This window comes from Hemiscyllium ocellatum, chromosome 49, assembly GCF_020745735.1.
Source record: "Hemiscyllium ocellatum isolate sHemOce1 chromosome 49, sHemOce1.pat.X.cur, whole genome shotgun sequence".
Taxonomy (NCBI): Eukaryota; Metazoa; Chordata; class Chondrichthyes; order Orectolobiformes; family Hemiscylliidae; genus Hemiscyllium; species Hemiscyllium ocellatum.
The window spans coordinates 13,073,158-13,085,341 of NC_083449.1; the positions used below are offsets into that span (position 1 = coordinate 13,073,158).

At 44.1% G+C, this 12,184-nt stretch overlaps 2 protein-coding genes across 2 annotated transcripts; both read left to right on the forward strand.

Annotated features, from left to right (window-relative positions):
- The first annotated feature begins 3,485 nt into the window (after positions 1-3,485).
- Positions 3,486-6,996, forward strand: LOC132837362 (late histone H2B.L4-like). Its single transcript, XM_060857031.1, has one exon. The coding sequence runs from the start codon at positions 3,574-3,576 to the stop codon at positions 3,952-3,954; it is 381 nt and encodes a 126-aa protein (XP_060713014.1). The 5' UTR covers positions 3,486-3,573; the 3' UTR covers positions 3,955-6,996.
- A 3,855-nt stretch (positions 6,997-10,851) lies between these two features.
- On the forward strand, positions 10,852-11,581 carry LOC132837359 (histone H2A-beta, sperm-like). Its single transcript, XM_060857027.1, has one exon. The coding sequence runs from the start codon at positions 10,863-10,865 to the stop codon at positions 11,253-11,255; it is 393 nt and encodes a 130-aa protein (XP_060713010.1). The 5' UTR covers positions 10,852-10,862; the 3' UTR covers positions 11,256-11,581.
- The last annotated feature ends 603 nt before the right edge of the window (positions 11,582-12,184 follow it).

Sequence of the window (12,184 nt, forward strand, 5' to 3'; positions counted from 1 at the left end):
CTACAGTCACCCATTCATATTGCAGTAACTGACAGGGACAGATTGATGATGACACCCACACATTGATATGACAGAAACCGACACAGGTACAGATCGATAGCTAAAATCACATATGGATGTAGCACAAACTGACAGGTAGAGACTGATAATGGCAGTGTAATTCATATTGCAGACACTGAGATTGATAACTACACTCACATATTCACATAGAAACTGACAAGTACAGGTTTGATATCCACAGTCACACATTCATAGTACAGTAACTGACAGGGATCCTCCCTATGAAATATTACAAAAAAGAAAGAAAACCGAATGTCATTTTTTGAAGTTATCAACATAAGTTTTCCACTACATCCTAAGATATACATGATGATGTTCCAGAGATTTAGTCACTTTTATGTTTTTTTTTAACACCTCTAGGACCTTCTTTACTGTCAAGTGTACTGTTTTCAAGACATCAATATTTATTTCCCCAAGTTCCCTAGCCTCCACCACTACAGAATGATAACTAAGTTCATATATTCAAATAGGAGAAATACACACATGCACAAACCCAAAACTGACAAGATCAAATTGATAACTACACTGTCAGATTTACAGAGCAGAAACTGACGGGCACAGCACGATACCTGCTTTGATGTATTCACAGAGTCGAGTCTGATAGGTATATATGCATGACACAACTCACACATTCACCTTGCAGAAACTGACAGGTATAGATTTATCACTACACAAAGCAGAAACTAACCGGAAAAATTTCATAACTACACTGGCATAGGAGAGACCGACTGTACAGATCCACTCTCACATATTGATATAGCAAACAGAGATTAATTGGCACAGATGCAGTCATGCATTAGTTGGGAAAACACACACATTTGCATTGTGAAAACTGACATGTCCATGTTGATAACTATATTTGGATGCTCACATAGCAAAGACAGATTGATAACTGCACTATATTCACAAAGCAGAATCTGACAGGAAGAAATTAATAATTTTATTTTGATTTGGACATAGCTGAAACTGACAGCTTTATAAATTGATAACCTCATTCACATATTCACAAGACAGATACTGACAAGGAATAATTAATAAATACACTCATATTCACCAAGCAGAAACTGACTGGTAAGAGACTGATAGCAATACTCATTCTCATAGGTGAAACTGCTAGATATTGGTTGATATGTGCACTATTATTCACATAGCAAACACTCACATGGACGGATGTATTACTTTCTCAGATATACAGAAGAGATACTGACAGGGACAGATTGGTAATTACACGCCTCTTGTCAATAACAGAAAATCACAGGAACAAATCAATAATAACACTCCCCCTTTCATGTAACATAAACTCACAGATACAGTTTGTTAGCTACACACAATTTCACACAGCAGAATCTGAGAGGTGCAGTTTGATAACTGCCTCACATATTGACTTGGCAGAAACTGGTAGAGATGGATTCAAACATGTGCTCACAAATTCACATTGAAGAAACTGACTGGTACATACAGAGAAGATCTTCTGGCAAGTACAATTTGATAAAGACACTTAACTTTGAATAGAGTCTCACACGTATCTGACAGGTACAGAGTGATAAATGTATCTACACATTCTCAAAGCCAAACACTGACAGTTACAGATTGATAACAACACCCTCTCTCACGTAGCAGAAACCAGCAGGGACATTTGATAACCATACACTCACTTATTCACTTTGCAGAGACTGGCATGAATATTTGCTTCTGATATTCTCATATTTACTCAGCAGAATTGGTTGAGAATAGACTGACAATTACACACACACATATTCAGCAAGAAAAATTGACAGGTATCGATTGGTAACTCTATTTATAAATTCACACAAAGTCTGACAGGGCAGATCAAACTTAAACTCAGATAAACTCATAGGTACATAAACTTTGACAGGTACAGATTCAGAGAGCAAAAGCTAATAGTGAAAGATTGATAAATTCACTTTTACATTGGAAAGACTGGCAGGAATAGATTGATAAATGCACCTACATGCACAGAGCAGAAACTGATAGGTACAGATTGATAACTACATACCTGTATGCACACAGCAGAAAGTGACATGGACAGAGTGATAACTACATTCACATATTTGTATTGCAACAACTGACAGGGACACATTAATTGACCATCACTTGTTCACATGACCAACCTGACAGGCATAGACTGAAAATGACAGTCTCGTTCACACAGCAGAATCTGATGGGCAGAGATTGATAACGGCACTCTCACATTCACATTGGCTGCAACTGACAGGTACATATTGATAAGTGCATTGACACATTAACAAACCAGAAACAGATCAGTACAGAGTATTACTGACCCTTTAAGATTAACAGATCAGAAACTGACTGGGACAGGCTGGTAAATAAACTCTTACATTTACATCGTAGAGACTGACAGGTACATATTACCAGCTGTATCTGAACAAATTTCACCATTTATAGCCCATTGACATGCGCAATATTTTGAAGATAGATAGACTGAATTCTCATCCAAAATATACACTCGGGAACTGCAACATATCTGGAGAAAGGGAGGACTGCAGGTGCTGGAGATCAGAGTACTGGAAAAGCACAGCAGGCCAGGCAGCATCTGAGGAGCATGAGAATCAATGTTTTGGGCATAAGCCATTCATCAGGAAGGGAAGGGCTTCCTGATGAAGGGCTTCTGCCCGAAACATTGATTCTCCTGTTCCTCAGAGGATGCCTGGCCTGCTGTATTTTTCCAGCACTACGCTCTCGACACTGAAAGAAATCACCTGTTTTAGTGAATTTCTCTTTTTGCCAAGTGTGTTTATTGGACATTACTATATTAAAATTCATGTGATCAACAGAAAATAAAAGGCACAGGTCACAATATATCACTTCCCTTTTATTCATGGTGGTAATCCAAGTAAAACTGACAGTGTTACACACACTGGCAGCTATTCTGAGGAATGTATGAATAGTTTGGGCCTATTCTCATTGGAGAATTGAAGAAGGGTGTGGAACCTTAAGGGGAAATGGAAACTGAAGGGGGCTGACCGATGAGATGCTGGTAGAATGTCCTTAATCTACAGAGAGTGTAGAGCAAGAAACACAAACAAGATGCAATTGTCAAGTAGTTCCATCATTTCCAGGAGAGAAACACACTCCCTGTCAGATTGCACTGCACTTTGTCACTTGGCGACAGAAGTGATGCCAATTTTCAAAGGGATGAGAAAAGAGAACCATTATTAAAAGATGCAGGGTAAATCGGTATTAGGGTCTCACAATTTAGAGTGAGCTCGGAGGTTGATCCCTGCTCAAGAGTTCGGTTTGTGTTCCCCATGTCATTGCAGATCCTGATAGATCCACATTTTGGGATTCTCTGCAGGTCAGCATCGTGTCCCACAGTAACCAATCAGAACGAGGTGAATATTTCCTGTAAGGCAGCCAATCAGAGAGCAGGCCTTCCCCATCCCTCATTAGCATTACTGACGCTGTCAGTGTATAAAAGGCGAGCTCGGAGCCCGCTTTCCCCTTACACTGTGTGTGAAAGGGAGCGGCAGGATGGCGGATGAGAAGAAAGCACAGGCAGTCCCCAAAAAGGGCGCTAAGAAAATGGTCAAGAAGCCGGCAGCGAAGGGCGTCAAGCAGAGGAGGCGGCGGAGGAAAGAAACTTACTCCATCTACATCTACAAAGTGATGAAGCAGGTTCACCCCGACACCGGCATCTCCTCCAAGGCCATGAGCATCATGAACTCGTTCGTCAAAGATATTTTCGAGCGGATCGCGGGGGAAGCTTCCCGCCTGGCCCAGTACAACAAGCGCAGAACCATCAGCTCCCGGGAGATCCAGACCGCCGTGCGGCTGCTGCTGCCCGGGGAGCTGGCCAAGCACGCCGTGTCGGAGGGCACAAAGGCGGTGACCAAGTACACCAGCTCCAAGTGAAGGGCAGCATTGGAGTGAAAACCAAAACCCAACGGCTCTTTTCAGAGCCACCTCCACCTTCCGTGAAACAGCTGAACTAGTATCGTTCTGAGTATGTACGGTGAATGTGACCACGGTATTGGGGTTGGATGAAGATTGTGTCAATGAATGAGTGCCCGCCGACCCTCTGCGCGCCTTATTCTCGGATATATTCCTGTATATCCTGTAATCCCTGCCCGGGAGGGAGATCATGGTAAATGCCACAGTCATTTCTCAGCTGCTTCCGCGTTACTCGATCAGTTCAGGAGCAAAAGGTCCCTGTGGGGTATGAACCCCGAGTTTCACTCCCTACAAACCAACCCACCCGCCGGCAGGCAAAGGAAATGTTTCCCCCTGCGTCCCATTTGCCTTGGTTTTTATTTCCAAATCTCCATGCGAGTATTGTCCGGATGCAGAATGCTATAAATGCTGCCGGGGAGACATTCCAAATGATCTGCACTAACCCCAGAACAGCAGCAAGACTGGCCCCGTAAATGTGGGCCTTTTACTGATCTCTGATCGAGTCCAATAGGGAGGGCAACTTGAACATCTTCCCGAAAGGCGGTGTTCGCTGTTAACGCGCCCACGCCGGAGAACGTTCCCTGATGTTTGATCAATATAACCGGGTGCTCCTGAAATGGGAAGGAAAGGATTAGTTGCACATTGCAGTGTTTGGCGCCTTTTTTGTTTCCGCTGAGCTTCAAGTTCAGAAAATCCCCTTCCAGATCAGAAATGGGCAGATTGAAGTGGGCGGGGGAATGGGGTAAAGGGACACTGTGTAAAGTGTACATTTTTAAAGTAGAATTAACTCGAGTATTCGTGCATTCTTCCGTGTTAAAGTATCCCCTTTCCATGACATATTGGCGGGCTTTTCAAATTGGAAAGAAAGCGGTTGATGATGTGGGGCCGGGAGCTTCCGCCTTCCTCCCCGGGCCCCCTCCGGATTGGCGAATGGAGCAGTTCCCTGTTTGGGAATTGAAACAACGTTTAGGGGGATGTTGGAGAGGTTTGAAGGAGAATGGGTGACCTTTAGGGGAAAGGAGAACTTTCTGAAGGGAGTTGGGGCAGGAGATGCTGGGGAAATGTCACTGATTAACATTTTATTTTCAAATCTCCATGCGAGTATTGCCCGGATGTAAAATGTTGTAAATGTTCCTGTCTGCTGTCAGTGAGAAACTTTCAAAATGTAAGGGACACAGTTTAGAATATGAGGCGAAGAAAGAAATGTGGAACTTGCTGATCTTGTTATTATTTCACAGCGAGCCGTTGGTGATGGTTTATGAGCTGAGGTGAAGACTTGATAACCATTTGTCTTTTTTTAATTAGATAAGGGAGTCTCTGGGTATGGGCAGCAAGCAGGGACATGTGATTCAAACCATAACTGGAGCAATTTGTGATCATTTCTTATGACAGAATACACAGAGGCAGATGAAAATACCACAGATGTCTGACTTTTGTGATGGTTTTCTGCTCTGAGATCTTCAACATGACAGAAACCTGAACAAAATAATACCTGTCTGTTAAAAAAGACATATAGAACAGTACAGCACAGAACAGGCCCTTCAGCCCACGATGTTGTGCTGACCACTGATCCTGATGTATGCACCCTCAAATTTCTGTGACCATATGCATGTCCAGGAGTCTCTTAAATGTCCCCAATGACCCTGCCTCCACAACTGCTGCTGGCAATGCATTCCATGCTCTCTCAACTCTGTGTAAAGAACCAGCCTCTGACATCCCCCTATACTTTCCTCCAACCAGCTTAAAACTATGACCCCTTGTGTTGGTTATTTCTGCCCTGGGAAATAGTCTCTGGCTATCGACTCTATCTATGCCTCCTATTATCTTGTATACCTCAATTAGGTCCCCTTTTCTCCAATGAAAAATGTCAGAGCTTAGTCAACCTCTCTCAATAAGATAAGCCCTCCAGTCCAGGCAGCATCCTAGTAAACCTCCTCTGAACCCTCTCCAAAGCATCCACATCTTTCTTTTAATAGGGCCACCAGAAGTGGACGCAGTATTCCAAGTGTGGTCTAACCAAAGTTTTATAGAGGTGCAACAAGATCTCACGACTCTTAAACTCAATCCCCCTGTTAATGAAAGCCAAAACACCACATGCTTTTTTAACAATCCTGTCCACTTGGGTGGCCATTTTAAGGGATGTATGTATCTGCACCCCAAGATCCCTCTCTTCCTCCACACTTCCAAGAATCCTATCCTTAATCCTGTACTCAGCTTTCAAATTCGACCTTCCAAAATGCATCACCTCGTATTTATCCAGGTTGAACTCCATCTGCCACCTCTTAGCCCATCTCTGCATCCTGTCAATGTCCCGCTGCAGCCTACAACAGCCCTCTATAATGTCAACGATACCTCCATCCTTTGTGTCATCTCCAAACTTGCCAACCCATCCTTCAATCCCCTCATCCAAGTCATTAATAAAAATTACAAACAATAGAGGCCCAAGGACAGGGCCCTGTGGAACACCACTCCCCACAGACTTCCAGGCAGAATATTTTCCTTCCACTACCACTCACTGTCTTCTGTTGGCCAGCCAATTCTCTATCCAGACAGCTATGTTCCCCTGAATCCCATTCCTCCTGACCTTCTGAATAAGCCTACCATGGGGGAACCTGTTCAAATGCCTTGCTGAAGTCCATATACACCACATCCACAGCTCGACCCTAATCAACGTTTCTAGTCACGTCCTCAAAGAACTCGATAAGGTTTGTGAGGTATGACCTGACCCCTTCAAAGCTGTGTTAACTGCATTTAATCAAGCCATGCTCTTCCCGATGGTCATAAATTCTATCCCTCAGAATCCTTTCTGGAGCCTTAATGGACATTCTAACAGATGAGAGACTTAACAAACAATCAAGGTATTTTTCAATGTAAAATTTCAATTACATCACACTAAACTGTTGCTATAAATTCTGTGTCTTAGAATTGTGTCCTCCACAACCACCTGATGAAGAAGCAGTGCTCCAGAAGCTAGTGCTTCCAATTAAACCTGTTGGACTCTAACCTGGTGTTGTGTGATTTTTAACTTTATACTGTTAATCAGTGGCATTTTTCTTTTTGCCGAAAGATCATACATTTTTCTTAAAACCTCTTCAACATCTCGTAAATACTCTACAATGCCTGACAGAAAGAGGCATCATTCTCCATAGACTTTAACTGTAACTTCCTGATATCTGTGTACTCACAGATCACATACTGACATATTTAATAACAAGTCTCCATGATATTAAAAAAAATTAACCATATATTTCATCAGAAACTTAGATGTTGAGATATTTGCTCGCTCACATGTCAGTGATTTGACAGAAACTCAGTAAAAACAAGACTGAAAACAACAAACTGGAAGTTACAAAATGAAATTCAAAGCAATAAACTGTTAGAATATAATACTTCTGTCTATTGACGAGAAACTGACATAAACAGTGTAACAGCAGCAGTGCCATTGCAGAAGTTGGCTTTTGGGAGAGATTGAGGAGACAGTGAGGACTACAGATGTTGGAGATCAGAGCAGAAAAGCGCAGCAGGTCATGCAGCATCCAAGGAACAGGAGAGTCGATGTTTCGGGCATGAGCCCTTCGGATAAGCTAGGGCTTTTTTCCTTTAGATGGTAGGAAACTGCGGGAAACCTTGTCGAGGAGTATAAGATCATGAGAGGCATGGATAGGGTGAATACACTCAGCCATTTTCCCAGGGTTGGGGAATCGAGGACTAGAGGGCACCATTTTATGGTAAGAGGGGAGAGAATAAAAGGAAACCTGAGGGGCAACATTTTACACAGACAGTAGTAAACATGTGGAATAGCTGCCTGTGGAAGTGATTGTATTGGGTACATTAATAACAGTGACAAGGCATTTGGACACATACGTGGATAGGAAATGTTGAGAAGGATATGGGCCAAGTGCAGGGAAATGGGGTTAGCGTGGATGGACATTTTGGGCAGCATGGACCAGTTTGTTCCAATGGGCCTGCCTCCATACTGCAGGTCTCCATGTCTGTATAATGGCTGCACTCTATAATATTGATAGTGACAGCTCTTCCCTATAAAGCAGAAAAGAAACATTATTTTCGTTTTATTTCTTCAGATAAAAATGACCGCAGTCAACTGACTGTGTGTGTTCCTGCCAATTGTTGCAGTTTTCTCTCTCAGTGCAAAGACTTACTAGTTCGGTGAGTTGGCAATTGTCCATTGTGTTCAGGCATTAGTAGGTGAGGTGTGTAAGCCATGGGAAAATGCAGGGTTACAGGGATAGAGCAATGGGATCAGTCTGGGTGAGATGATCTTCAGAGGGTCAGTGTGGATTTGTTGGGTAAAATGGTTGTTCCACAACGTAAGGGTTTTATGATGTAGGAAAAGTTTGGGGGGATATTGAACAAAGAACAAAGAAAATGTACAGCCCAGGAACAGGCCCATCGGCCCTCCAAGCCTGAGACAGTACAAATGTAATGTCTAAACTTGTCGGTCAATTCCTATGCATCTGTATCCCTCTGCTCCCCACCGACTCATGCATCTGTCCAGACACATCATAAATGAATCTACCGTGCCTGCCTGTACCTCCTCTGTTGGCAACACGTTCCAAACGACCACCACTCTCTGTGTGAAGTGCTTGCCGCGTGTATCTCCCTTAAACATTCCTCCTCTCATTTTGAAAGCATGATTTCCCATTATTGTATCCTTCACCCTGGGAAAAAGCTTGTCTCTATCCACCCTGTCTATACCCTTCATGATTTTGTAAACATCAATCAGGTCCCCCCTCAATCTCCTTTTTTCTAGTGAAAATAAACCTAACCTACTCAATCTGTCTTCATAGCTAGCACCTTCCATACCAGGCAACATCCTTGTCAACCTTCTCGGCAGCCGCTCCAAAGTGTCCACATCCTTTTGGTAATGTGGCGCCCAGTATTTTAAATGTGGCTGAACCAATGTCTTCTAAAATTTTAACATGACTTGCCAGCTCTTATACTCAATACCCCATCTGATGAAGGCAAGCAGTCTATGTATATCCTCCTGTATTCTCTGACAGTCCCTTATGCTTTCTCCCACTCCACCAATCTTTGTGTCATCTGCAAACGTGCTGATCATACCAACAGTGCCCTCTTCTAGATCATTTATGTATATTACACACAACAGTGGCCCCAATACTGACCCCTGTGGAACACAAGGTGCTGGCAGATGGGACTAGATTGGATTGGGATATCTGGTTGGCATGGACAGGTTGGACCGAAGGATCTGTTTCCATGCTGTACATCTCTGTGGCTCTATGTCAATGTATAAGGTATGCCTCTTACAATGTGCTGCAGTTATAATTACAAACGTAATGTCAACTCACAGAAGTGGATATTCACAGTTTACGGGTATGGAGGGTAGGAGGTCTGAGATTGTCCAATATAGTATCCGGTCACGTGCACAATTGTAGCTATGACCTGAAACAGATCCTTACATCAATGACTGACCCCTGTTCAGTAAAACAAGAAGTTACACTTCAGAAGGTTTGAGTTACTTTCCAGTAACATACTGACAGACATGTGAAATCTGAAATAGAGTGAACAAAAATGCTGGACATCTCAGGAACAGATGGGCAAAAAATGAAGGAATATTTCCAAATGGGGTAAAGTTTGACCCCTTCCATCAGTGTTTGATGGAGACAGAATATACCCCGTCTTGAAGTAACAGTAGTTGACTATTACACAGAGGACCAGCGCCTCAATGGACAGATGTTGAGTCAATGCCAAATAAGGCATCGACTGTTACAAAGTGACATGGATATAAGATGCGAACAGATGTTGGTTAACAGACATTCGCATTAAACTGAGAAATGCTAGAAGTCCCTACATGGAAATGCAATACTCGTAAATGAAATTGCAAACTCTTGAGGCGGGGTATTGGGTACTCGGGGTGAGGCCTTCATAAACAACCTCTCCCTTGTCTGTAGAGAGACAGGATTCAACCCAGGTGTCAGTTCTCATTTATTTGTTCAAGTTACTAAAACGCCGAGGTGGATTGTTCACATTTAATTTCACTCCTTGCAAGCAAAACATAAGCGCCCACATTCTTCAGTCCCACGGACAGATGCCTTTTAACATCTGCATTTATTCTCATTTCCAATGCGCGGGTTGAATGGATTTTTTTCAGAATTGCAATAAAAAGCATTCCTCCAGCTGTCAGTGAGAGGCTTTCAAAGTGAACCGAGATAACACCAAAACAGGTGCCGGACTGAAATGGGAATTGTGGTGCTTTTGTTGGATCTAATCTCCAGCAAGAAGGGAGGAAGACTTTAAAACATAGTCTAAAAACGGTGTTTCCAGTTGGTACGCTGAGCCGGAAGAACGTTGTGTGCTGTTTTATCAGCATGTCGTGGGTGCTATTGAAATGTGAAGTGAAAAGACAAGTTGCAGACTGCAGTGTTTCGCCGGATTAGTTTCAGCTTCAATAACCCACTGTCAAGATCAGAAAAGGATAGATGTGGGTGGGCAAATGAGGGAGACAGAGATCGTGTAAAGTATACATTGGTATTCTTAAAGGGAAATTAACATATGAGGATTAGGAATTATTCTTTGTGAAACTTCCTCAATATTTTGTACCTGATTTTTCAATCGAAAACATTTTCCTTTCTTTAAATTGGCGGGCTTTTCAAATTGGAAAGAAAGCGGTTGATGATGTGGTGCCGGGAGGTTCCGCCCTCCAGCCCGAGCCCTCTCCGGTTTGGCGGATGAAGCAGAAATCTGATTGGGAATTGAAACAACATGAGGAGATGGTGAACAATGTGACCAATCAGAAATGGCCGCCTCCCCAATCCCCACCGAAGGTAGAAGAGGCCGCAATGTGGGCGGATTGCAGCATTCTCTGTGGAAGTGCTTGTGAGATTGTGACAATGTCTGGAAGAGGAAAGGGCAGTGGGGGCAAAGCTCGCAATAAGGCCAGGTCTCGGTCATCCCGGGCTGGCCTGCAGTTCCCGGTGGGCCGTGTTCACAGGCTCCTGAGAAAGGGCAACTATGCTGAGCGGGTGGGGGCCGGAGCGCCGGTCTATCTGGCTGCGGTGCTGGAGTATCTGGCGGCTGAAGTGCTCGAGTTGGCCGGGAACGCGGCCCGGGACAACAAGAAGACCCGCATCATCCCCAGGCACCTGCAGCTGGCCGTGCGCAACGACGAGGAGCTCAACAAGCTGCTGGGAGGGGTGACCATCGCTCAGGGCGGGGTGCTGCCTAATATCCAGGCCGTGCTGCTGCCCAAGAAATCCGCCGCTGCTGGGGCCGCGAAAAAGTGAAGGCACCGTTCTTGAATCTGACAACCCAAAGGCTCTTTTAAGAGCCACCCACAGCATCTGGGAAAGAGAGGAGACCCTGCCAGCTAGCCGATTAATGTTGCCTTTTAATGTGAAGAGTCCAGGATTTGGTCATTGATCGTGAATCATGCTTATAATCGCGAAAAGAAATTATTTTTATTTCAATACGGAGAGGCCCGTACACTGATCCCGGTATCGGTTATTTTCTGTCTCGGTGTTGGAGACTGTATTGTCACTGTGGGAGCAGAGAGAGTTTATCATCAAATGTAACTGTGACAGTTTCTGGAAATGCATTATTTCTCAGTGCACGGTCATTGCCTGAGTGGTCTCAATCTTTAGTTCTCTGTCCAATGTATTTAGAATATTCCTCGACATGTTGGCGGGCTTTCCAAGTTTGAAAATAAGCGGTTGATCTCTTGGCGCCAACTGTGTCCCTCCCCTCGCCAGCCCCAAAACCTTGCTCATACCAAAGGAGATAATGAGGAGACGGGGATTTTCCGGGAACTTCTAAAATGACACTGCATAATATAATCCCATAATAAATCCTGCACCACTGAAGATCTGATGAGATGTAAATTCACTGGCGCTGCCAGTGAGTTCTGCCTCTTAGCAAAGCCCCACACACGCACTAACCTGTCCCTATATTCTCCCTGTCCGTATAATAACGATAACAATGACCCCCCACCCCGTGAATTCCTGCTCCCTCTGGATGGTGTGGTGGCTCTGAAAAGAGCCGTTGTGTGTCTCTCTGTTTAGGGGTGAATGTACAGGGCCGGCCGCGCTCCCGTTTAGGCGCGCTCCCCCCGGATCCGGCGGGCCAGCTGGATGTCTTTGGGCATGATGGTGACCCGCTTGGCGTGGATGGCGCACAGGTTGGTGTCCTCAAACAGTCCCACCAGGTAAGCCTCGCT

Coding starts and splice junctions, on each gene's coding strand:
- LOC132837359 (XM_060857027.1), top strand. CDS start 10,863: ATGTCTGGAAGAGGAAAGGGCAGTGGGGGCAAAGCTCGCAATAAGGCC.
- LOC132837362 (XM_060857031.1), top strand. CDS start 3,574: ATGGCGGATGAGAAGAAAGCACAGGCAGTCCCCAAAAAGGGCGCTAAG.